The following is a 25,488-nucleotide window of genomic DNA, read 5'->3' as shown; positions in this document are numbered from 1 at the left end:
AAATATTATAATCACTCATGTGTTTAGGGTATAATAATTATCACTCAACACTACAAGGTCGACTCGAAATGAAAATATATTATCTTTAATTTGCATATCGTTCAATTCTCCACCACTAAGAAGACATAGAGCATAAAAAATCAAAAGGACTTTAGTAAGGTTGTAATGTAAGGCTCGGGTAAAGGGTAGGAAGTATTTAGTATTTGGTGCACAAAATCTTTAAGACTAGTGGAGTACACAATCTCTAACAAGGCCAATTGTAATGGTCACAGTCAAAACTCCAACTACTCAAATGTTTGTCATATATCTAATAATAAACTTTTCCGAACTCATTTTCATTCTCAATATCAACCTTTTCTTTCTTTTTTCTTCTTCTTTTCATATTTTGTCATTTCTTTTCTTCCTTCATATTTTTCATTTCATTTTGATATTTTCCTTTGAGAAAAATTATAGTTGGAAACTAATATAATAACCCACACATAGAAGTATGACGTACAACCCCATTTAAATCATGTCATATATTCCACTAGCTCAAAGATTAGGTAAAAGTCATGTGTTTAGGAAATAAGCTTGTAATGTGGTTTAAACAAAAGAAATAGGCTTAAGGCTCCGAGGGGCTTTAGAAAGAGATATGATAATGTAGGTGGCTTAGGCTAAATGTGGTTCAACAAAAACAAATGCCTTTATCATTTTAATATATGCTCATGTTTCAATGTAGTCTCGAAGAAACCAATGCAAATTCAAGAGTTTATACTTCACCAGGAACTAACACACTCTCATAAAAAAAATAGAGACTAATACAATTATTTTAGTCTACTAAAAGGCTCAAAAGGATCTCACAATGGTTATAGATGTCCATAAAGTAAATCACAATCAAATCATGAATAATCATTCTTACCACTTGCCAAACACTTACACAACGATACTATGCAATTCTCCATATCAGTTCAAAAATACCCTTTAACTTGCAACAAAATGGAAAACGTAAGAAAGTTCATTTTCAAAAACTCATTTTGTTTTCATTTCAGTCGAGTTTTACCAATAGAATTGCCTTGAAGTCAATGTTAGACAACAATTGTAGTATGTGCATATTAATATGATAGTCTATGCAAATTTTGACAGAACCTCCCCTATAAAATAAACATATCCAAAACAGCAAATCAGAAAGTTGTTTCTTAAACCTGTACTTCAGCTATTCCCAGCGCTATGTATCACATCATAAAGCGATAATTCAAAAAATTTAGGCTCAAGCCTCTCCCCCACACTTATTATAAACATTGTCCGCAATGTTGGGAAATCAAACTAAATTCACAGGAAGGGAAAACTGAATCAGAATACTAAAAGATGGAAAGACACAACCTGGTGTATGATGCAGGAAGTTCTTGTGCAGTAGCAAACAGTAATCGCAGCAACAGAGTGGGAGCATCTGGTTCACGGTCTGAATAAAATACAGAATGGCTGTCGAAGATGTGGCCTGTGGTATGGCACCAGATGAGTGAGTGAAGCAGTGACCGTATTCCGGTTGAGTTCTTTGAAGTGGGGATGACTCTGATTTGGAAGAAAGAAGCTAGATTATATAGTGGTTGCACAGGGCACAAATGCAATCGCATGATAACAACTTTGCTTCATGTCCAACTGTTATTATTAGCATATAAACCTACAACCTGTTTCAGTCAAGCATACTCAAGCTTATCACAATATGACGCACTGGCAGAAAGAATTACAGCTCAATCCTCATGATCTTGAGTTGAGACATAAAGAGCATGAAGCAAGGAAGGACTATAATGCAGCTCACAAGCATTACAGTGCGTTCCTTAGTCAGAAAGCAAAGCTGAGATGGTTAACTGAGGGTGATGATAATACTAGAGCTTTCCATCAGAGTATTAAACAAAGAAGAATGCAGAATAGAATAAATACAATAAGAAGAATAGATGGAACTTGGGCTGCAAATTCTGGGGAAGTTGTGGAGGCTTTTCTAGAATTTTATCAAGGTCTATTGGGGAGCAATAGTGCTACCAGGAAGATAGAACCTAGCATAATTGCAAAAGGGAAAGTTCTGGATAGTAGACAACAGCAAGCTCTCAACATGAAGTTTAACAGTGAGGAAGTCAAGGCTGCTCTCTTTTCTATTCCTGATGATAAGGCGCCTGGGTTAGATGGGTATTCAAGCTGCTTCTATAAGAAGAGCTGGGATATAGTTGGGAGAGACATTGTGGAAGCTGTGCAAGATTTTTTCAGGAATGGGAAGATTCTAAAAGAAATTAATGTGACTGCCATCACATTGATACCAAAGAGTTCAAGCCCTGCAGATGTAGGTGACTACAGACCTATTGCTTGCTGCTCTATACTCTATAAGATCATCACTAAGCTAATTTGCACACAGCTTGGGAAGATCTTACCAGAAATAGTGTCACATACACAGAGTGCATTCATTAATGGAAGGAATATCATAAGCAATATCCTCCTGTGCCAAGACTTGGTTAAAAGATTTGGCAATAAAAGTAACCAAGTGAAGGGTCTGATGATGAAGATTGATTTAAAAAAGGCATATGATTCTGTTGAGTGGACATTTGTCAAAGAGCTCCTGGAGGCTTTGAATTTTCCTCTTCAGTTCATCAAGTGTGTCATGGCTTGTATAACAACTCCAAAATTTACACTTTTGATGAATGGTAGTGCAGAAGGTTTCTTTGAAGCAAAAAGGGGGTTAAGACAGGGTGACCCTATGTCTCCCATGCTCTTTGTACTATGCATGGATTATTTGTCAAGGATCCTTGACTATATAGGAGAGCAACCAGATTTCAAATACTTTAAGGGCTGTGCTGATCTGAAGATAAATCATCTATGCTTTGCAGATGATTTAATCCTCTTTTGCAAAGGAGAAGCTAAATCTGCTTACCTCATGATGCAAGGGTTGAAGTTATTTACTGAGTCTTCTGGATTACAAGCAAATAAACACAAATCATCCTTGTATTGCTCAGCAATAGAGGAGAGTGAAGTTAACAGAATAGCAAGTTTTTCAGGGTTTGTTAAAGAAGAACTTCCTTTTAAGTACCTTGGGGTACCTATAAGCACTAAGAAGCTAAAGATAGCTGATTGTGAGAAGCTGATTGAAAAAATGGTGCTTAAAATCAGATGGTGGAGCACTAGAAACTTGTCTTTTGCAGGAAGAGCTCAGTTGGTGAATGCTGTCTTGATGAGCTTACATAGTTATTGGGCACAAATCTTTATTTTGCCCAAGGCTATCCTGAATAGAGTGAATGAAATATGCAGAAATTATCTTTGGTGTGGAAATGCAGTGGGTGGGAAGAGTGGCCACATTAAATGGTCCACTGTTTGTACACAAAAGAAGTATGGAGGTCTGAGTTTCAGGAATATCAATGTGTGGAATAAAGCAGCAGTTGGCAAGCTTGTGTGGCATATTGGGTGTAAAAAAGAGGAGTTATGGGTAAAGTGGGTACACTCAATATATATTAAAGATGGCAGCTGGTGGGACTACAAAGCACCAGCAAGTGCCAGTTGGATCCTGAAATGTTTATGCAAGGTGAAGGATCAAATGCAGCAGATTGCAATGAGGACATGGAGAGCTGATCACAAATATGTTATCAGTAATGTTTATGACATGCTGATGGAGGATTCTAGCAGAGTCCATTGGGCTACTGGTGTTTGGAATAGGATGTCTCTTCCTAAACACAGGTTTATTACATGGATCTGTATCCAGAATAAGCTCAGAACCAAGGATAGGCTATACAAGTATGGTGTCAGTACTGACAATCTATGCTGCCTATGTGGAATTGAAGTTGAAACTCATGAGCACTTATTCTTCCTGTGTGAATTTAGCAAGCAACTATTGACTAAGCTTTGTGGCTGGCTTGGAATAATAGCACATAACAAAACACTTCAGCAATGGATGCAATGGATTAGAAGAAGCTACAATGGCACAAAAATGAGAAGGCAGGTTCTATACTCAGTGCTGGCTGCTGTAGTATACCAGATATGGAGGGCTCGAAATGATGCATTATGGCATCTAAGAGTCAATAGAATAGAAAATGTATATAAGGAGATACAATGTATAGTACATTACAGGAGCAACATGTGTCAGTCCACCAAGTGGAGTGACAGAGATAGGGCTTGGTTAGCTAATCTGTAAGTAGGGGCTGTTTATGGCCTGAGTTTCTTTTCCCAACTTGGGAAGATAGGTTGTATGGAGTGCTGCATCAATATACTTGTTTACTTACCAAAAAAAAATAATAAACCTACAACCTGCAAAATTTTGTGTAACAGCAGATGGAGCGTAAAATAAAAGCAAAATATGTAAAGAAACAACTAAAAGTGCTTGGGTTGCCTCCCAAGAAGCGCTTGTTTAGAGTCTATAGCTTGACTTCCATCAAGTTCCGTTTAACCAGGATCAAATGAGGAGTTAGTCGCTCCTTTAGTGGTCGTCTTAGTTATGAAAGGAGACTTACCTTTTGTTTTGAATTCACCCTTTTTCCTCCATGAAAAACATTCCTTGATTGGAGGAAAAACTTTTCTTACCTTTTCTTTCTTATGCTTAGGAGTAGTACCTGTTTTACTCAAACACACTTCAAGTAGATCATTAGTAGCATCAGTTACATGTTTTTTCTTAGTCATATCTTCAATTGTATCAACTTTACAAACAAGATCACGTTGTGAATTGTTTTTAGGAGAATTGAATATATTGAAGTAAACTTTCTCTTCACCAATTTCAAACGTTAAAATACCATTCTTAACATCTATAATAGCTCTAGTGGTAGCCAAGAATGGTTTACCTAAAATAATAGGTACCTCTATATCCTCATCCATATCAAGAATAATAAAATCAACAGAAATAATAAATTTATCGACTTTAATTAGCATATTTTATAGTATTCCTATTGGATATTTGATAGATCTATTGGCAAGTTGCAAAGATACAGTAGTAGATTTTATATTATGCAATCCTAACTTCTTGCAAATAGATAAAGGCATAAGAGAGACACTTGCACCTAAATCACACAAGGCTTTAGAAAATTTATTATCACCTATAGTGCAAGGAATGGAAAAACTTCCTGGGTCTTTCAGTTTAGGAGGAAGCTTTTTCTGAATCACAGCACTACATTCCTCACTCAAAGCAATGGTTTCATATTTTTCCAACTTCTTCTTTTTAGACATAATTTCTTTAAGAAACTTAGAATAAGAAGGAATTTGCATTAAAGCATCAATAAAAGGAATGTTAATATGCAATTGCTTAAACATTTTCAAGAATTTATGAAATTCACTATCTGATTTAGTTTGTTTAAGTCTTTGTGGAAAAGGAATAGGGGGAACATAAGGTGTCACTGGGGGAAGAGGTGTCGATTCAGGATCTTTTTCAGCTTCATAATTCTCTTTCTCTTTTTCACTTTCATTGGCCACCTCATTTTCTTTAATCGTACTTTTTATGCTACTTAACTCCTTGCCATTTCTAAGAGTGACAGCGTTATAGTGTTGTTTAGGATTAACTTCAGTTTTACTAGGCAAAACTCCTTGACTTCTAGAATTGATGGCATTAGCTAATTTTCCAAGTTGAAGTTCTACATTTCTATTAGAAATAGCAATTTGATCAACTTTTGTTTCCAACTTTTCAATTCTTTCAGAAGTAGCATTAGCTAATTTTTCAATAGCTAGTTCCCAAGATGGTCTAATTTCTTGTTGGGGTTGTTTTTGATGGAAGCCAGGGCAATGTTGTGAATTAACATTAACATTTTGTTGGCCTGTATTCCTCCAAGAGAAATTAGGGTGGTTTCTCCAGCCTGGATTATAAGTATTAGAATAGGGATCATTTTGTGGGTGCTTATTAAAATTATAAACATATTGAGCTTGCTCCACATTCAGCAGTTTGAGCACCTCCACACAAATTACATGGCATAGTAGTAGACATAGAATTGACATTACTCATTTTAGTAAACAAATTAACTAAGTTGTCAACTTTTGCATTTAACATGTTAATTCCTTCTACTTCATACATACCAGCAGCATTCTTTGGTTTACCCCTATTATTAGACCAATGATAATTATTAGAAGCCATTTCTTCAAGTAACCTATTAGCTACTTCAGTAGTTTTACCCATTATTACACCTCCTGCGACAGCATCTATAGTGATTCTAACAGATTCATTCAGACCATTATAAAAAGTTGGCACTAGTAACCAATCAGGAACACCATGAGGAGGACATTTACGTTGTAAATCTTTAAACCTTTCCCATGCTTCATATAAAGACTCCCCATCACATTGAGCAAAAGTAGTTATATTATTTCTAAACTTAGCAGTTTTTCCCGGAGGAAAATATGTACTAAGAAAAGCTTGATATAATGTAGCCCATGTTGTAAATGAATTAGGTGGATTAGATTTTAACCACATTTTAGCTTTATCTTTAAGTGAAAACGGAAACAAACCAAGTCGAATAACATCGTCAGTCACTCCATTTAACTTAACAGTATCGCATTTTTCAAGAAAAGTGGTTATATGTTCATTAGGGTCTTCATTATCTAGGCCACTAAATTGGTCTTGCTGAATTATTTGAATTAAAGCAGGGCGAAGCTCAAAATTATTAGCAGAAATAGTAGGCCTTACAATACTTGAAGATGCTCCACTAGCATTCGGCATTGCGTAGTCACGTAGTGGCTTTTCGTTGTTGTTATACCCCATATCTAATGGCTTATTGTCAGATTCTTCAGAGAAGATCTACTCCAAATCAAAATCTGGCAGCTCTTGTATTTTCTCTAACCTCTTCTGTTTCCTTAGTGCACGCGCTATTTTTTCAATCTCAGGATCAAAAGAAACCAAAGCACAATTAGTACGTGGCATACACTAATAAATATCAGGAATATTGAACTTAACTTAATAATTCTATAAGCACAAAGAAAGAAAAATCACCAAATATGCAGCAACTTCTATGCTAAAAAATTAAGAAACACAACTCCTAGTGATTCGACAAAGAAACTAGTTAATAAAAAAAATTGATACTAATAACTCAAGAACACAAAGATAGCTCTAACAAATTGTTTATGAGAGGAAATAAAAAAAAATAGTATTTTAAAGGAAAATAAAACAAGTGTTAACAAGAAGTAAAAGTCTAAACTAATATTAAAAATCTCTCTAGTATGATATTGAACTATTGCCTCCCCGACAACGGCGCCAAAAACTGGGTCGGTCCTAAATGTACCTTAAAATACCACAAGAGTACGGGTCAATTAAAGTAAATATAGAGTAAGCAAGATATCGTTTCCCACAAGGAGGTCTATAGTCAACTACCAAATTAAGAGATACTAATATTATCTAGACGATCCAAAAATAGTTATTGTTGGTGATAAACTAGACTAATAAAATAAGAACTATACTAATTCTAACACTAATGGGTAAGAATCAAATATGAGAAACAGTTCCAGGACTTAGATTTCGCCAATTACTTTCTACAATGAAATTAAAGTAATTGTTGGGTTAAAGACTATTGTATTGCAATGATCGAATTTCCTAATTTATATTATCTCCTCTTCCAAGGTAGAAAATATATTTATAATAACTTTACGCCTACTTCCGTGGTCGTAAAAATTACCATAAACTCATTACGAACAAGAAATTCATATAAATAATCACCCCAAGTGTATAACTATTCCTAAAATTATACTACTTGACGTTTGATAATTCCACGAACTGATATTGAAAGTTCACTCCCGCTACTAATCCAATACCTTAAACATATAATCAACTGGCCAAATCAATTATACGAAATCAAACCAAAATTATCAAATTGCAATAAAAATAAATCAATCCAAACAACTTAGTTCAACTCATTGATAGAAAAATAAAAGACTACATCTAGTCCTAGAACATAGAAATTTAGCTAGACATAAAAACTAAATCAACCCAAACAATTGAGAATAAAATCTGAAATTTAACATAGTAATTAACAGAATTCAATAACATAAACGAAGAGAAGAGATAAAGAAACTCCAGATTCCTATGAAGAATCAGATGAAACGCCCTTGCTCCCGCGCTGGCATCTCGCATCTGATCTCGTCTCTCTGCGTTGCTGCTTCTGGTTTTCTTCGTCCTTTTTCTTCTTCGTAGTCTGCTGTGTTCTGTCTTATCCCTCAATGCTGCATGATTTCTCAATGCCGCCTCCTCCTCTTTTAGTCTTCCGTAGGATTCCTTTTTATTGTTGCTGTCTTCTTGTAGTGGGTTTTCTAAAACCCATAAACCCCTCTTGTGGCTGCCTTGTTCTTTCTCGGCCCAGCACCACGTTTTCTTTTCTTTTTGTTTTAGTAATTTGCCCAACTCCATCATTTAGTAGGCTTCTTTGATGTTGTGCTAATTTCTTTCCCTTTTCTTTTGCAAATTATACCTACAACACACATATATAGTAATATATTAATGGCTCTAAAATATAGTATTCACAAAGAGAGTCAATTTCATATATTAATCAACTTTTTTACCAAAATAGTTTAATTCTGCCAATGTCAAAATATAAGATAAAAATATATCACAAGTCTCGTATTTTAACCCAAAAGTAATAATAGAAGTGAATAAAATATACGTAAAATAGATACTTATCAAATGTCTAAGGGGACACATAATTTATGGACGAGAGAATGTTCTATAATCTTGGCTATCCACATTGGAGATTGAGGAGATCGAAACTTTCTTTATATAGAGGTGGATACCTCAACCTAGTAGAGGCCGAAAGCAAAACCTTGCAGGCTAAGACCCATAGACGACTATATCTACTAATGGTGTAATGAACACATAGGGGTGTTACACCAAGATCACCCTATCTTTTCATCATCGGATCCTTAAACGGGGAAACACGGTAATGCGTCTACTAAAGCCCCCACTTTGACGAATGATACAAGTGCATCATGACGAAACAATATATTAAAATTAGATGATCTTTTCAATTATTGGATTTGGTTCATCTTACAATTTGATGTCGCAAAAGCCCTAGTCTGTCACATGCATTATATGAATACAACGTGAGAAGGGCCAAGTTTTGGTTGCGTGCTTGAAGATGGACATGACAAGGCCCAAGTTTTATTTGGGTTTTTAAAACATGGTTGTAAAGGAAGCCCGGGTTCTGTTTGGGATTCTTTTTATTTTGTTGTTTTATTTTTAAGCTTAAAATAAAGCCTTATGATTACTTATAACACTAAGACAAGTATGTGTGTGTAGCATTAGTTTTAGACTTACATCATTTGGTATCATAGCTTTGGTGGAAAGATTCGAAGATTTGACGCACTTTTGAAGAAGAAAACAAACTGCTGTAATTCAAATAGTTTTTCGGTCGAATTTGAAGGACGATTTCTTGGGATACAGGAATCGGATTTGGGTGTTTCTTTTTTTGATTCTGCATATTATTTTGTCTAGAATACTCAAAAAAAATTCAGATTTTTTTAAAGGTTTTTGATATGAAACTGGGCACGTTTTTCTGGAATGCGACAGAATCGGAGGAAATCAGCACAGTGGATTTCAAACGAAGATTTCTCCTTTGTCGGAGAAGATTTCAAGGAATTTCTTTTTTTGAATCTGCTTATTTTTTCCTGAATTTTAAAAATTTATAATCCTTTGAGAGTCTCAAGGCCTTTTACATTTGTATTTTGTTGTTTGAAGTTACGGGTAGATTCATGATTATAACTGTAATAGTTTAGCAATTTAGCGAAATCATGGCTGGTGGGGATCAGGTTAGGATGTTACAAGTTATCATGATAAGTTAGATAATTTTGGAGAAAAAATCAAAAAAGAAGGATGAGAAAAGTGAGGAGGAGAAAAAAGACAAGATAAAAGATGGGATGCTATAGTCAAAATGGCTTTGCAAGTAAATAGAAAACATAATTTCCCAAAAAATGATGGGACTCCAATCCTTAGGCAACCTAAAGATATTCAGTCTACTTTTTGTGAAATAAAAGAAGCAGTGAGAATTTCTCAACAACTAGTTCTCGATGCTTTTCCTCAGACCAATATCACACAAAAAATTGAGGATGATTTCGGTTTTGTAGAGCATCCTACGAAAGAGGATATTGATGTTGATCAAATTCAAGAAAAAACTAAGAAAGAGGAGATGAAGGAAGATTTGGTGGTTCCTTCTTTGATGGTCGATGATGGTTCAGAGTCACCCAATGACTCTATTATCTTGAACTTACAAAAAAGGATGTTTGTGAAACATTTCGATACCATTTTCGAACCCCCTCCGAATTGATTAAATCATACTTTTGGGGTTCATGAGAGAATTGTTGATCATGACTATGATCATTAAGTTGGGGTTCAAGATGATGTTACAAGAAATTGTTTTGAAATTTTTTGAGTTTTCCGATGCATCGTACACTATTTGATAAGGTTCTCATTTCTTTTGATAAATTTGTGCTTTTGAGAATTGGCCAAATTCGTGGTCGAATTTTTTTCAAAGAAAGAGAGAATGATACAAGTGCAACAAGACAACACAATATATTAAAATTAGATAATCTTTTCAATTATTGGATTTGGTTCATCTTACAATTTGATGTCGCAAAAACCCAAGTGTGTCACATGCATTATATGAATACGACGTGAGAAGGGCCAAGTTTTGGTTGGGTGCTTGAAGATGGACATGACAAGGCCCAAGTTCCTTTTGGGTTTTTAAAACATGGTTGTACAGGAAGCCCGATTTTTGTTTGGGATTCTTTTTATTTTGTTGTTTTATTTTCAAGCTTAAAATAAAGCCTCATGATTACTTATGACACTAAGGCAAGTATACGTGTGTAGCATTAGTTTTAGGCTTATCATTTCCTGGAGTAACAAAGCTTGTAGCAGCAAAATGATTAAAGCTTTAAGAGGATGAGTGAATCATCCAATCCTTTGGACGGTGTATTTAGACTTACATCAATAGAGGTTCAGGAAATCGAAATTCAAAGTATATGGTGTCGGGACAGAGACCGATTCTAAACGCGCAGCAGTTTAGATCTGATCTATATACGTCGGTCTCTACAAAAACAAAGATATTATGTAGGACAATAACTACAAGTAATTTGATTACCCGCGGAAGAAGATGTTAGCAGATAGGTGCAAACAACTCAGATAAGCACATAAGAATGCAATAATGCAAACTTAGAGTCTATAAGGATGCATGAGACGCAATGCAAGGATTAGGCTTACGCACACCTAAACGATGACACATCATGCAAGGTCAAGATTATGCAAGAATAGAATATATGTAATGTAATGCAAGTTCAGGGTCTTGCAAGGCTCAAACGTATGTAATGCAATGCAAGGTCAGGGTTCTGCAAGGTGCAATACAAGGTCAGGATTTTGCAAGGCTTAAAGATGTGTAGAATGATAGAATGATTAGGATTGAATAAAATGATTTTCAAAAATCGTTTCTAATAAATAATCAGGGTCCACAAACGAGGTTCGCGTATTAAAACGTTTCAAAAGTTTGATTTGGAGGAACCACCACACGTAGGAAGCTCCCATTTTGGGTGAGCTTGCCTTGAATTAGGCATTATGAGCCTTGATTGAAATGTACTCGATCTGACATATTAAAATGTAGTAAGTTGTCGCTGGGGATTCTTCTTTGGGAAGGTTATATAGGCAAGGTCGAATACCACCAGAAACCATGAAATTATCGTAGAGTCCTTCGGGGAAAAGGAGAGTTTGTATTGAAAAATAAAAAGTTCGAATTTGTGACTTGAATGAATACAGGTAGGGAAAGACTTAAATGAGGCTAGGTGCATACTCGAGTCTATGTCGGCATCTAGAAAGAATATGAATTCTAGAAAGTCAAATTATTAGAACTTGATTAATTTTATTTTATTGAAGCGATTGGACCTCGACATGAGGATTCCTACATATCCTTGCGGAATCAGATCATTCGTTGTTTTCGATCTGATTTCTCTTGTTTATTATTATTTTTTTACGCCCTAACTTTTGCCTAGGCCACCCTTTCGAGTTTGCAACCTAGCGGACATGGACATACCTTGAATAAGCAGTTAGGTTGATGAAAGGTTAAAAGGTTTTAGGTTTGATGAAGATTTAATTGGATGGGCTAGGGTTGGATCATGGATTTGAATTATATAGGCTAAGGTTTTGATAGGTTGAAGGATTTGAATGAGGGGTAAAACTTGTGAAGGATCTCTTTTCTCTTTTTTGCCTTTGACTTTTTCTTTTTTATTGCCTTTGGCTTTTTCTTTTTGTCATTTTTTCTTTTTGCTTTGCGTTTTTTAGCTTTTGCTTTTAAAATTTTATTTTTTCGCACTTTGAATTTTTTAATTTTTTTTTTTGTTTTTGCCTGGCATTTATTTATTTTGATGTAGTAAGGCTTGCACACAAGCTATTGGTTATGGGTGGCAAAAGGTTTGAAGGTTCTTTGTGGAGCTTTGCTTGGAGATGATGGTTTATGGATGATGGAGGGAAGGATGGAATAAGTCCTGATCCAAAGTATGTCCATTTTTTCATTTTTTCTCTTTTTTATTTATTTCAGATCTTCATTTTTTATTATTATTAGTCAAGTTCGTTAGGTGATTTAAGTTTCATCATTGAATTTGAAGCATAAATAAAATGATGGAAGGCTAATGAAAATGAAAATAAAATGCAATTATTTTATTAATTAGAAATAATGGAACAAGGATTATTATAAATAAAGACCCTAAATGACATAGACTCAACATGAAGGAAAATGAAGGAGCTAGGGGAGGGACTCTCCGACTCAACTTAAAAAACCAATGTTAAATGACTAAGCCTCCTGCACTATTGATACGATGCCCAAGGGGTTGTTGTTGTTGCTGACTTTCGTGCCGGCGGGATCGGAAGTCTACCACTATCAACCATGCCTTGCAAAGTATTCCTTAGGGCCCAACACGCAGATGTTAGGTGTCCATTCCCTTGGTGGTACTTACAATAGGTATTAGGGTTCCACTTCTTTTGCTTATTTTCGGGTGCAGGGTCTGGAGTGGGACTGATATGCAGTATTTGTTATGGCTGAATTTTGCAGGGTGACATTGACATGATGACATGACGACGTGACGACTATGACGTTAAGACGCAACGAAGAGATACGAAGACAAAGCCAGTTGAAAGTCAGTAACTGATTTTCCGAAAAAGGAAGGAGTTCAATGAGGCATCAAATCAGCCATGAAAGTCGTTGATGAAAGCAAATTGCACGAAGGAGAAAAGGAGATTGCGGCGTTGGAGTTTAATTAGGAGGATCTCCTATAATCAAGGGATCGTTATCATTGTAATAATCTAGGAATTTAATAGTGCATTCATTTGGAAAAAGCCAAAGGAGAAAAATATGGCAAAGGACATACGAAAGAAAAACGAGTATCATTAGACTAGACTACTGGACATTTTTTACTAAGAGCAAAAGAGAGCATAAGCTGTAACGATTGTCACTAACTTGTAGCGACAGTCAACAATAGTAGATTGGTGGATCCATATCCACCAACGGTTTTTACCCACCATCATTGGGGTTTTCCGCGTCACTATCTTTGTGTGTTCATCCCCTTTGATCCCTATTGCATTCATTCCTTGCATTGTCATATTCATAATCTGGTTGAATCGTCCCAAACTTTAATTCTGTCGTAAGAGAAAAATTTTAGCATAAACAATTTGGCGCCCACCGTGGGGTAAAACCAGACCAGTTACTGTTCAGAATCCATCAAATGGGAGAAACACCAAATCTCGACGAAATGCAGAGGCAATATGATCAAATGAGAGCAGAGATGCTCGAAATGAAACAAGCTAATGAGCGGTTAGCTACTGACTTCACGTCATCGTAAGAAAGGATTCAAAAATTACAAGAAGAGTTAGCGTCGTCCAAAGCTTCAAAGGTCCGACGTCGTGCTAATATGAACGACATCCCCTATATGAGGGATTTCTCTAATTCAGACGATGACGAGCCAGAAAATGACGAAGGGCTCGAGGATGAAGAGCCCTTGAATAATGAAGAGAATGACCCTAGCGAAGGAGAAGCAAATCCTATGGCGAAGCGTATGATCATGATCGAAAGGCAGAATAGGCGCTTAATGAAGCTCATATCCCAGCTATCCGGAGCTCCAACGCCAAGCATCATGGAGCATACTGATGGCTATGCTGAGTCACCGTTCGTAGAAAGAATCGCAAGGGACGTGCTCCCCAAAAAGCTCAATCTGCCCTTCCTCGCTGCCAATTACGAAGCTTCGACTGATCCCGGCGAGAATGTCGCCCAATACAAGCCGCGGATGTGGCAAGCGTCAATTCCTTGACATCTGGTGGAAGCTTGTATGTGCAAATCTTTCGGAGCCATCCTCACTGGTCCTGCCCTCAAATGGCTTGGATCCATCAAGCCAGGAAGCATCGGCAATTTTTCCACTCTGGTCAACAAGTTCTATGAGAAGTTTGAAGGCAGTCGCAGCCTAGAAAAGCAGACGAGCGACCTATATGGTCTAATTCTGCGATCAAAACTCTAGAATCGTCTGACGAAGTATCCATGTCAAACGTTCGAGGAAGTCAAATCACGAGCATTAGTACATATGAGGCTGGAAGAAGATGATGCCATCCTCAATACCATATCAACTCGTCGTGCACCGGAAAATCCCAACGATCGGAAGGCTTTCGTCCCCAAAAAGAATAATTGGCGAAACCACCCATATAGTCGCTCAACTTAGGTAAAAAATGTTGCTGACGTTGTCGATAGTGCAGGTAATGATGCAAGGACGGAGGCACCAACCTTCCCATATCTTGACTTTTATGGATTCTCTGTCGATGTCGAAGGCGTCGTAAGTGCCTTGACCAAGATCGAAACACCCGTCCGTTGGCCAAAGAAGAGTGACCGACTGGAGGCGCAAAAAGATCAAACAAAGTGGTGTCAGTTCCATCATGATCATGGTCATAAGACAAAGGAATGCATTGTGTTGCGACGCGAGGTCGCGTTCATGCTCAATAGGGGGCATCTCAAAGATCTCCTAAGCGACAAAGGCATAGCGTCCTTCGAGAGGAATCCTGCGCAGTCCATCCCGCCTATGTCACCAACGCACGTAAATGTAATTAATGTTATTTCTTGTGGATCGGATGTATGTGGACTAACGTACTCCGCAGTCAAAATGCTAGCACGAGAGGGCACCCCCTCGTCCGCCGTTTTTAAATCTTACAAGTCAATAGAAGAACGCAAGGTGGAAGCGATGGCAAGTACCTTTGACGACGACGACGTCTAAGACGTAGAGCACCATGATGGACTAGTCATATCCTTGACCGTCAGTAATTGCTTGTTAAAGAGAGGGTTTGGTAGATGGGGGCAGCTCAGCTAATATCATATTCAAAAGCGCCCTCGAAGGTATGGGATTGTGTGATAAAGATATTACTAAAAAATCTACTATTTTAGTTGGTTTCAGCAGAGAGGCCCAACACAGTCGGAGAGGTCATGTTGCCAACATTAGCCAAAGGCCTCAACCTGCCGACCAGATTCAACGTTGTGGATTGCCCGTCTGCATATAACATCATTCTCGGCACCCTGTGGATACACAAGATGAAGGTTGTCCCGTCAACTTATCATCAAACGTTGAAGTTCCAACCAAGTGGGGCGTCCAAGAAATAAAGGGCGAGCAGAAATCCGCGAAGAGAATGCTACAGCTCATCGCTCAAGCCTCCAAAGGCAACCATCTAGCAATTAAAGAATGGATCAGCGCCCGACGCGCCCAGTGAGCAGGACGTGGATGAAGTAATGCTCGATCCGTCCATCCCCGATCATGTCGTTCGAATCGGAGCGACGCTGTCGCAAGAATACGAGGTCAGTTAATTGATTTTTTAAAGGCTAATCAAGATTGTTTTGCTTGGTCCCATGAGGATATGACAGGAATCAGTCCCGACGTCATAACACACAAACTCAACGTCGATCCCGATCACAGGCCAATAAAGCAAAAAAGACGCAAATTCGCGCCCGAGAGGAACCAAATCATCAATGATGAAGTCCAAAAGCTGATTGACACTGGAAAAATCCGTGAAGTGAAATACCCGCACTGGCTAGCCAATGTCGTGGTCGTGAGCCAGAAGAACGGGAAGTGAAGAGTTTGCATACACTTCACAGACTCTAACAAAGCGTGTCCCAAAGATCTGTTCCCTCTACCTCATATTGATGCGATGGTTGACGCGGCGGCAGGCCACGAGCTCCTGACGTTCATGGACGCATATTCTAGGTACAATCAAATACTGATGCATCCGGACGATCAGGAAGAGACAGCGTTGGTCACTGACAAAGGTATATATTGTTATAAGGTTATGCCTTTTGGTTTGAAAAATGCAGGTGCCACTTACCAACGATTGGTCAACCAAATGTTCAAAGACCAATTGGGCGACACCATGAAGGTATATATAGACGATATGCTCGTCAAATACAAACAAGCAAGCGACCACGTCCAACACTTGTCGGAAGCTTTCGACGTCCTACGAAAGGTATGACATGAAATTAAATCCCACTAAGTGTACATTTGGATTGTCTGCAGGAAAGTTCCAAGGGTATGTCATTACGCAACGAGGGATCGAAGCTAGCCCGTATCAAATAAAAGCCCTTATCAACATCCAATCTCCAAGGAACGTCAAAGAGGTGCAGAAATTGACCGGTCGTGTAGCCGCGCTAAATCATTTCATATCCCGGTTGTCCGAAATACGTCACTTATTCTATGACTTCCTGAGGAAGAATAAAGGTTTCAATTGGTCGCAGCAACATGAAGAAGCACTGCAAGAACTCAAAAATACCTAGCGTCACCACCACTGCTTTCAAAGCCTAACGACGGAGAGACGCTGCAGTTTTATCTCGTTGTGAGCGGTGTGTCTGTCAGTGCTGTCCTGACGCGAGAAGCATCGGCAATTTTTCCACTCTAGTCAACAAGTTCTATGAGAAGTTTGAAGGCAATAGCAGCTTAGAAAAGCAGACGAGCGACCTATATGGCGTCGTCCAAGGACCTAAAGAATCTGTTCGCGATTATTATAATCGCTTTAATAAAGAAATGATTAGCGTTAAAGATCTTGATACTAATACTGCTATTGAATGTTTCAGGAAAGGTCTAATTCTGCGATCAAAACTCTACAATCGTCTGACAAAATATCCATATCAAACGTTCGAGGAAGTCAAATCACGAGCATTAGCACAGATGATGCTGGAAGAAGATGATGCCATCCTCAATACCATATCAACTCGTCGTGCACCGGAAAATCCCAATGATCGGAAGGCTTTCGTCCCCAAAAAGAATAATTGGCAAAACCACCCATATAGTCGCTCAAATGAGGTAAAAAATGTTATTGACTTTGTCGATAGTGCAGGTAATGACGCAAGGACGGAGTCACCAACCTTCCTAGATCTTGACTCTTATAGATTCTCCGTCAATGTCGAAGGCGTCGTAAATGCCTTGACCAAGATCGGAGCACCTGTCCATTGGCCAAAGAAGAGTGACCGACCGGAGGCACAAAAAGATCAGATAAAGTGGTGTCAGTTCCATCATGATCATGGTCATAAAACTGAGGAATGCATTGCGTTGCAACGCAAGGTCGCGTTCATGCTCAATAAGGGGCATCTCAAAGATCTCCTAAGCGACAAAGGCAAAACATCCTTCAAGAGGATTCCTGTGTAGTCCGTCCCGCCTGCGTCACCCACGCACGTAAATGTAATTAATGTTATTTCTCGTGGATCTGATGTATGTGGACTAACGTACTCAGCAGCCAAAAGGCTAGCACGAGAGGGCACCCCCTCGTTCTCTGTTTTTAAATCTTGCAGGTCAGCAGAAGAACGCAAGCTGGAAGCGATGGCAATTACCTTCGACGACGCAACGTCTGCGACGTAGAGCACCATGATGGACTAGTCATATCCTTGACCGTCAGTAATTGCTTGTTGAAGAGAGTGTTGGTAGATGGGGGCAGCTCAGCTAATATCATATTAGAAAGCGCCCTCGAAGGTATGGGATTGTTTGATCAAGATATTACTAAAAAATCTACTGTTTTCGTTGGTTTCAGAGGAGAGGCCAACACGCAGTCTGATCTCGTCAGCATATAACACCAGATTCAACGTCGTGGATTGACTGTCTGCATATAACATCATTCTCGGCACGTCGTGGATACACAAGATGAAGGCCGTCCAGTCAACTTATCATCAGACATTGAAGTTCCCAACCAATTGGACGTCCAAGAAATAAAGGGCGAGCAGAAATCCGCGAGAGAATGTTATAGCTCGTCGCTCAAGCCTTCAAAGCCAACCATCTAGCAATTACAAGATGGATCAGCGCCCGACGCGCCCAGTGAGCAGGACGTCGATGAAGCGATGCTCGATCCGTCCATCCCCGATCATGTCGTTCGAATCGGAGCGACGCTGTCGCAAGACATACGAGGTCAGTTGATTGATTTTTTAAAGGCTAATCAAGATTGCTTTGCTTGGTCCCATGAGGATATGACAGGAATCAGTCCCGATGTCATAACACACAAACTCAACGTCGATCCCGATCACAAGCCAATAAAGCAAAAAAGACGCAAATTCACGCCCAAGAGGAACCAAATCATTAATGATGACGTCCAAAAGCTGATCGACACTGGAAAAATCCGTGAAGTGAAATACCCGCACTGGCTAACCAATGTCGAACAGGAAGTGGAGAGTTTGCATACACTTCAAAGACTTGAACAAAGCGTGTCTCAAAGATTCGTTCCCTCTACCTCATTGATGTGATGGTTGACGCGACGGCAAGCCACGAGCTCCTGACGTTCATGGACGCATATTCTGGGTACAATCAAATACTGATACATCCGGACGATCAGGAAAAGACAGCGTTCGTCACTGACAAAGGTATATATTGTTATAAGGTTATGCCTTTTGGTTTGAAAAATGCAGGTGCCACCTACCAACGATTGGTCAACCAAATGTTCAAAAGACCAATTGGGCGACACCATGGAGGTATATATAGACGATATGCTCGTCAAATCCAAACAAGCAAGCGACCACGTCTAACATTTGTCGGAAGCTTTCGACGTCCTACGAAGGTATGGCATGAAATTAAATCCCACTAAGTGTACATTTAGAGTGTCTGCAGGAAAGTTCCTAGGATATGTCGTTATGCAACGAGGGATTGAAGCTAGCCTGGATTAAATAAAAGCCCTTATCAACATCCAATCTCCAAGGAACATCAAAGAGGTGTAGAAATTGACCGGTCGTGTAGCCGCGCTAAATCGTTTCATATTCCAGTCGTCCGAAAGATGTCACCCATTATATGACATCATGAGGAGGAATAATGGCTTCGCTTGGTCGCGGCAACATGAAGACGCACTGCAAGAACTCAAGATATACCTAACGTCACCACCACTGTTGTCAAAGCCTAACGACGGAGAGACGCTACAGCTTTATCTTGCTGTGAGCGGTGTGTCTGTCAGTGTTTTCCTGACGCGAGAAGCAGAAAATCAGCAACTCCCTATCTATTACGTCAGTAAGTCTCTGCTAGACGCGGAGACCAGGTATTCTTCATTAGAAAAACTCATTTTGGCTATAGTAGTCGCTGTTTAAAACCTTAGGCACTATTTTGAGACACATACTGTTATGATTATGATTAATTACCCTGTTAAGTCTGTCTTGCGACAACCCAAATTGACAGGACGCATGAGTAAGTGGGCAATAGCGCTCAGTGCGTACGACATTCAGTTTCGTCCCAGGACAGCCATTAAGTCCGAAGCCTTGGAAGATTTTGTGGCGGACTTTAGCCCAGAGTTAGAAAAGCTCGCAAATGACGAAGTCGCGCAGCTTAACCATGTAAACGACGAGCCTTGGGTATTGTTTGTTGATGGATCTTCTAATTTTCGTAGTGCTGGTCTAGGTGTTGTGCTAAAGTCGCCATAAGTGGGCAAGGTGGTACGAGCCATTTGTTGTGAATTTAGAGCGACGAACAATGAAGCCGAGTACGAAGCACTTATAGCAGAAATGACGTTAGCAGAAGACATGAGAGCGAAGGCGTTAAAAGTCTTCAGCGACTCATTGTTGATAGTTAGAAAAGTCAAGGGAGAAATAGTTCAGTGTAAGAGTAAAGTATTTAACCCGTTTGACATTTTGCAGATACCAAGAGACCAGAATACGCAGGCAGATGCGTTGGCCAACCTCGGATCCTCCTTAAGGGACATTTCATTCACTTCAGTCCCTATAGTCCATCTGGCAAACCCTGCAGTCGCCAGGGGTGATGGAGAAATCGTCGCGACAATGATTGAACGACTTCAAGGCGACCACGATGTCGTTAGTGACGCAGGCAACGTCGCAGCAACGAGCAACCCCGACGTGAAGGAGGTAAGTGTCAGTTGGACAAAACTATTTTATTACTATCTAACTAACGATGTACCAACGATACGTGCTCATTCAAGGAGCCGCAGGGCCCCATTTGCGCTGTTTGGAAAAAGATCAGTGGGGGCAAGTCTTAGAAGACCTGCATTAAGGAACATGTGGAAATCAATCAGGAGGGCGTAGATTGTCCAATAGAGCTTTGCGTATGGGGTACTATTAGCCCACAATGAAGAAAGACGCGATAAGGTACGTCACCAAGTGCGATACCTGTCAACGACATGCAGGTATGATGCATAAACCTTGTGAGATTTTGCATCCTATTTTAACACCTTGGCCTTTCATGAAATGGGGCATGGATATAGTTGGCAAGTTACCTCCAGCCCCAGGTCAAAAGGTCTTTATGTTGGCACTAACTTGTTACTTTTCTAAATGGATAGAAGCAGGTTCTTTTCAACAGGTACGTGACAAGGAAGTGATTTCTTTTATACATACTAACATAATTTGCAGGTTTGGTGTTCCGTCCGAAATAATATGCGACAATGAGTCGCAATTTATTAGCAACAAAATAAGACGTTTCTGTGACGAATGGAACATTCGTTGCTAATGTCAACGCCAAGATATCCGCAAGCCAACAGACAGGCTGAGTCCTGAAATAAGACGATCATTGACACCTTGAAGAAACAACTTACAGCCAAAAAGGGTAAATGGGCAGAGGCGTTGCCTTCCATATCATCGGCTAATCGCACGACACCACGCACTACGACTAGACAAACACCGTTCTCATTAGTATATGGGTGTGAAGCTGTCCTGCCTACAGAAGTGAACGTCCCGACTGCGAGATATGGTCTAACGATGGAGCAGCAGAATTGCAACGAGCTTGTCAACGACTTGGATACCATTGAGGAGTTGCGCGACGCAGCACTGGTACATTTGGCAGCCCAGCAACAAATAGTCACAAGGAGTTTCAACAAAAATGTTCAAGCCAAATCCTTTGTTGAAGGTGATTGGGTCCTAAGGAAAGTATTTCAAAACACAAGAAGCCAACGCTGGTAAGCTAGGGCCTAAATGGGAAGGACCGTACCAAATTAGTAAGGTAGTAGGCAATGGAGCCTACCAATTGGTCTGACACGACGGAAGCTTTGTGCCACACATCTCAAATGATACTTTTTCTAAGTAAAGTAATTCGTTTTATTTTCTCTATATTGTAAAAAAAAAAAAAAAAAACAGTAAATGATATTGCCATCATGTCTGCGTCGCTAACTGTTAGCAACCTTAGTGTTCTCTCACTGTGTGCTGTTGTCTTTCAGGAAAGTTACTCCCATCGGTTCCAAAAACATTGCGATGGTCTTTACGACGCGACAAGTAGACTTACATCTCATTACACAGTAAAACAAGAGGTGACGGTTGTCACAATTCAAAGTATTTCGATTTTTTCCTGCCCTAGCAAAACGTTACGACAGGGGCATTGCCCTTCAAAGCCACAACTGTTTGCGACGTTCCATTTATTTTTCTGGCAATCGCATGTAAGTGTTTATATATTTCCTATGTGTATTCTAAGTTGCTAAGTCCAAACGTTACGTCTGAACGACCAATGAAGGCTGGCTAAGCGCTTGACTACGCCCTAGAAACGTCAGAATAACGACTGAAACACACGCATGTTGCACAAGGAAAAACATAAGATTATATTTTCTAAAAAACAAAAGCATAGTTGTCAAAGTTATGGCCACCCCCATGGACGACCCAAAAGCACAATTGTAAAAGTTATGGTCACCCCCACAGGTGACCCAAAAGTACAGAAGAAAGAGTCACTCCCTTGAGTGACCCAAATAAAAGTTTGATAAACTTTTAAGGAAAAGAACATAAAGAAGAATGATTAAAGAATAAGCGTCAAAGATCTTGTTAGCTTCCTTCTCCGGCGACGCGGTAGCTGACGAAACAACGGTTGGGACCTTCTTCTCAGTCTCTGGGTCGGGCGGCACGTCCGACGCAATAAACCCAGCACAGGATGGAGCGTTCTCATCCGTCTTCGGAGGGGAATCCGCTGTCGCAGCTAGGTCATCTTCATCCATCAGGTCTTTCATAGATCCCATAAACTTGAGGTATAAGTCTATGTCTTTTTATGGCGTCCACGACGCCGTCTTCTTCATCAAGAACTGATACATGAGCTTAGCCCTAACCCTAATGGTCACCTCAGCCTCAAGAAGGTCCAGTTCATTCTTCTGTGCGTCAACGCTCGCTTGGAGATCTTCGATCTCTCGACGCGATGATTCTTCCAACTTAGTCGCCTTCTTCCTAATCTCCTCCAGCTCTTCTCCATTTTTCTTTAAAGTTTCCCCCATGTCCTCTATGGTTTTCTTGTAAGACTCCAGTTCAGTGTCTCTGGACTTCGCGTCCGATCCGGCTTTGTCAACCCTTTGCTTCATGGTCAGGTGACCCTTTAGCAACAACGAAATCTCCCTTTTCGCCATAAGGAGATGTTGGGATGACTGTGTGAGGAAAGGAGAATGCGTGTCAGTTGGCAGTTACAAATTATTGTCGTAATAACACATAGTCTTAAAGTAAATTGAGCAACTATACCTGGAATAAGAGCTCTAACCCATCTGACATCATGCAGGGAAGAGTGTGTTCCTTTATCCTTTCCGCAGCACTAGGAAAAAGAAACCTGTCAGCTTATGGCCATATGGACCTCTCCAACGACATAAAGTCGTTGGGGACGGTCACAGTATATGATGGCCCACCCTTGTCAGGAAGGGCCTGGAAGTCAGTCCTGCGCGTCTTAGACGCAACATCTTGTTCGTCGTCCAAGTGAACGACGACTATGGTGTCTTTTTTTGTCGACGTCGTCGATGCAGACATAGTGTCAGTAGAGGATTCCCTGTTGCGTTTACGCAGCATTTCGGCCAGTGCTTGACTGTCCATACTCCCCCTAGGACACGATTGTGATGAACCTGTCAGAACACGTTTAGTCAGTAAGTAAGTTTTTCTAATGACGTTATAACCATAAACAGAGAGAAAAGACAAACTTACCAAATGCCATAGATGAACAACTGTCTTGGGTAGCGAATAGGATTCATCTAAACTGTCTATCTACCTCTGAGACTTCTAGAAATTTGTTGCAGAGCCTTTGAGATTCGTCGCGGTGCTTCAGTAACTTTGGATTTAGACCTGCAGAAGAAACGATGTAAGAGTAGTGTTAACGACACGACACAAAAGAAAAAATGACTAGAATTCAACAAACTTTCAATATTCCAGTCGTCGATAACGAATTTTCCAGCTTCCCTAGCGATGATTTCTTCACGAACACATATTTGTTCTTCCAACCTCAGTCATTTGATTGAACTCCCCCAACCAAAGGTTCTCGTCTCGCTATTGCATGTAGGGCTATCCTATTTTTAGCCTTAACCCTAATTTCATAGTAGAGCAGGAGGTCGTGCAGAGTAATGGCTTCATCCCACGACGTCGTGACTCTGTCAACGACGCTTAGAATTCGCCAAACATGGGGCATTATCTGCCCAGGCCTGATCTGGTAAATTTGCATTAAGTCTCTAGCTAGCGGGGAGAATGGAGTCTCATGCCTATTTTGAAAGGGTACACATAAAGCACCACCCAGGTGGCGGGGCATGTCTCTAGTTGTTCGTTGGACTCTGCGTTCCTAATAACCGTGTTGTCGGGGAAAATTTCCTAACTATAGAAACCTCATCAAGTCTTCCTCTGACATCGTCGACAGTTCGTCCTCATTCTCGCTTCTTTGTTCTACGACTTTTTCCTTACCTCTCGATTTTTCTTGGTTTTTTATGAACGTCCTAATGCTACGCCTACTAGGTGCCATAGGTGCAGTTAAGGAAGAAAGGAAAAGTGCGAATTAAAGAAATTGATGAACGGAAAGTAGAAAGTATACCTGGTACTAGAGATCGTTTTTTCGGCGGAGAGAATTATGGAAGTTATGGAAACTATCTTGCTTTAGATAGAGAAAGATTTGGTGGGTTGACGTTTTCAACGGCCCACGATATTTATATCTCCAAGGGCAATCATTACTTTGGGCCAACGATTAGAAATAAACGGCTAATTGAAGAACTACCTTTTTATTTGAGACCTTTGGGCTGCCTAATGGAACCACTTTCCTTTTTTGTTAAGTTTTTTCGTAGGATATTTTCTATACCTTTCGTGCGGGATTTTTTCTAAAGAATCTTGATTACATTGAAGATATTCTGCTTGATCCTTTGATTTTCTAACAATTGTCTCATGGTTTTTGTGTTACCCCGATTCGACAATTGGGGGCAAACTGTTATGGCTGAATTTTGCAGGGTGACATTGACATGATGACATGACGACGTGACGACTATGACGTTAAGACGCGACAAAGAGATACGAAGACAAAGCCAGTTGAAAGTCAGTAACTGATTTTGCAAAAAAGGAAGGAGTTCAGTGAGGCATCAAATCAGCCATGAAAGCTGTTGATGAAAGTAAATTGCACGAAGGATGAAAGGAGATTGCGTCGTTGGATTTTAATTAGGAGAATTTCCTATAATCAAGGGACCGTTATCATTCTAATAATCTAGGAATTTAATAGTGCATTCATTTGGAAAAAGCCAAAGGATAAAAATACGGCAAAGGACATACAAAAGAAAAACGAGTATCATTAGACTAGACTACTGGACAATTTTTACTAAGAGAAAAAAGAGAGCATAAGTTGTAACGATTGTCACTAACTTGTAGCGACAGTAAACAATAGTAGATTGGTGGATCCATATCCACCCGCGGTTTTTACCCACCATCATTGGGGTTTTCCGCGTCACCATCTTTGTGTGTTCATCCCCTTTGATCCCCATTGCATTCATTCCTTGCATTGTCATATTCATAATCATGTTGAATCGTCCCAAACTTTAATTCTGTCGTAAGAGACAAATTTTAGCATAAACAGTATTGCTCCTTTTTCATGAAGTATAGTGAAGGCTTTTTCTAGAGTCATGCCCAATGGAGCGATCGCTCCATTGAGGCTTTTGATAACCTCCCTTTTCAGTAGTTAGGACATTGACATTAGAGTTAAAAGGGTTATTATTAGTCTTCTTGAAAGAGATGTTGTTGTTTAAACCCTTGTTCTTGTTGGCATGTACCTCTTCTTCAACTAGGAGGTCTACCTTATAGTGCTTCCTGACAAACTCTATGGGTCGAACTTGATATGATCCCCATCCTTAGACTGTAGGTTACGAAT

The 25,488-nt window shown here is 39.6% G+C and overlaps 1 protein-coding gene and 1 non-coding gene across 2 annotated transcripts; one reads left to right on the top strand and one right to left on the bottom strand.

Moving 5' to 3' along the window:
• Positions 1–4,878: 4,878 nt before the first annotated feature.
• Positions 4,879–6,685, bottom strand: LOC104887343 (uncharacterized). Its single transcript, XM_048638462.1, has 2 exons — positions 5,899–6,685; positions 4,879–5,789 (listed from the first exon to the last, which is right to left on the bottom strand). Exons 1-2 carry the CDS (start codon positions 6,683–6,685, stop codon positions 4,879–4,881), a joined length of 1,698 nt encoding a protein of 565 aa, XP_048494419.1.
• Positions 6,195–6,301, top strand: LOC125495399 (small nucleolar RNA R71). Its single transcript, XR_007272036.1, has one exon. It is a non-coding gene; the product is annotated as a small nucleolar RNA R71 (small nucleolar RNA).
• Positions 6,686–25,488: the final 18,803 nt, after the last annotated feature.

The sequence above is a fragment of the Beta vulgaris genome, chromosome 2, assembly GCF_026745355.1.
Source record: "Beta vulgaris subsp. vulgaris cultivar EL10 chromosome 2, EL10.2, whole genome shotgun sequence".
Lineage (NCBI taxonomy): Eukaryota > Viridiplantae > Streptophyta > Magnoliopsida > Caryophyllales > Amaranthaceae > Beta > Beta vulgaris.
This window is presented reverse-complemented; position numbering and strand designations above follow the sequence as displayed.

Excerpts from the sequence above, each read along its gene's own strand:
- LOC104887343 (XM_048638462.1), bottom strand. The coding sequence starts at position 6,685 with ATGGGGTATAACAACAACGAAAAGCCACTACGTGACTACGCAATGCCG. Across the intron at positions 5,790-5,898 it reads TATGTCTACTACTATGCCAT|GCTGGAGAAACCACCCTAAT; the intron begins GTAATTTGTGTG and ends CTTATAATCCAG.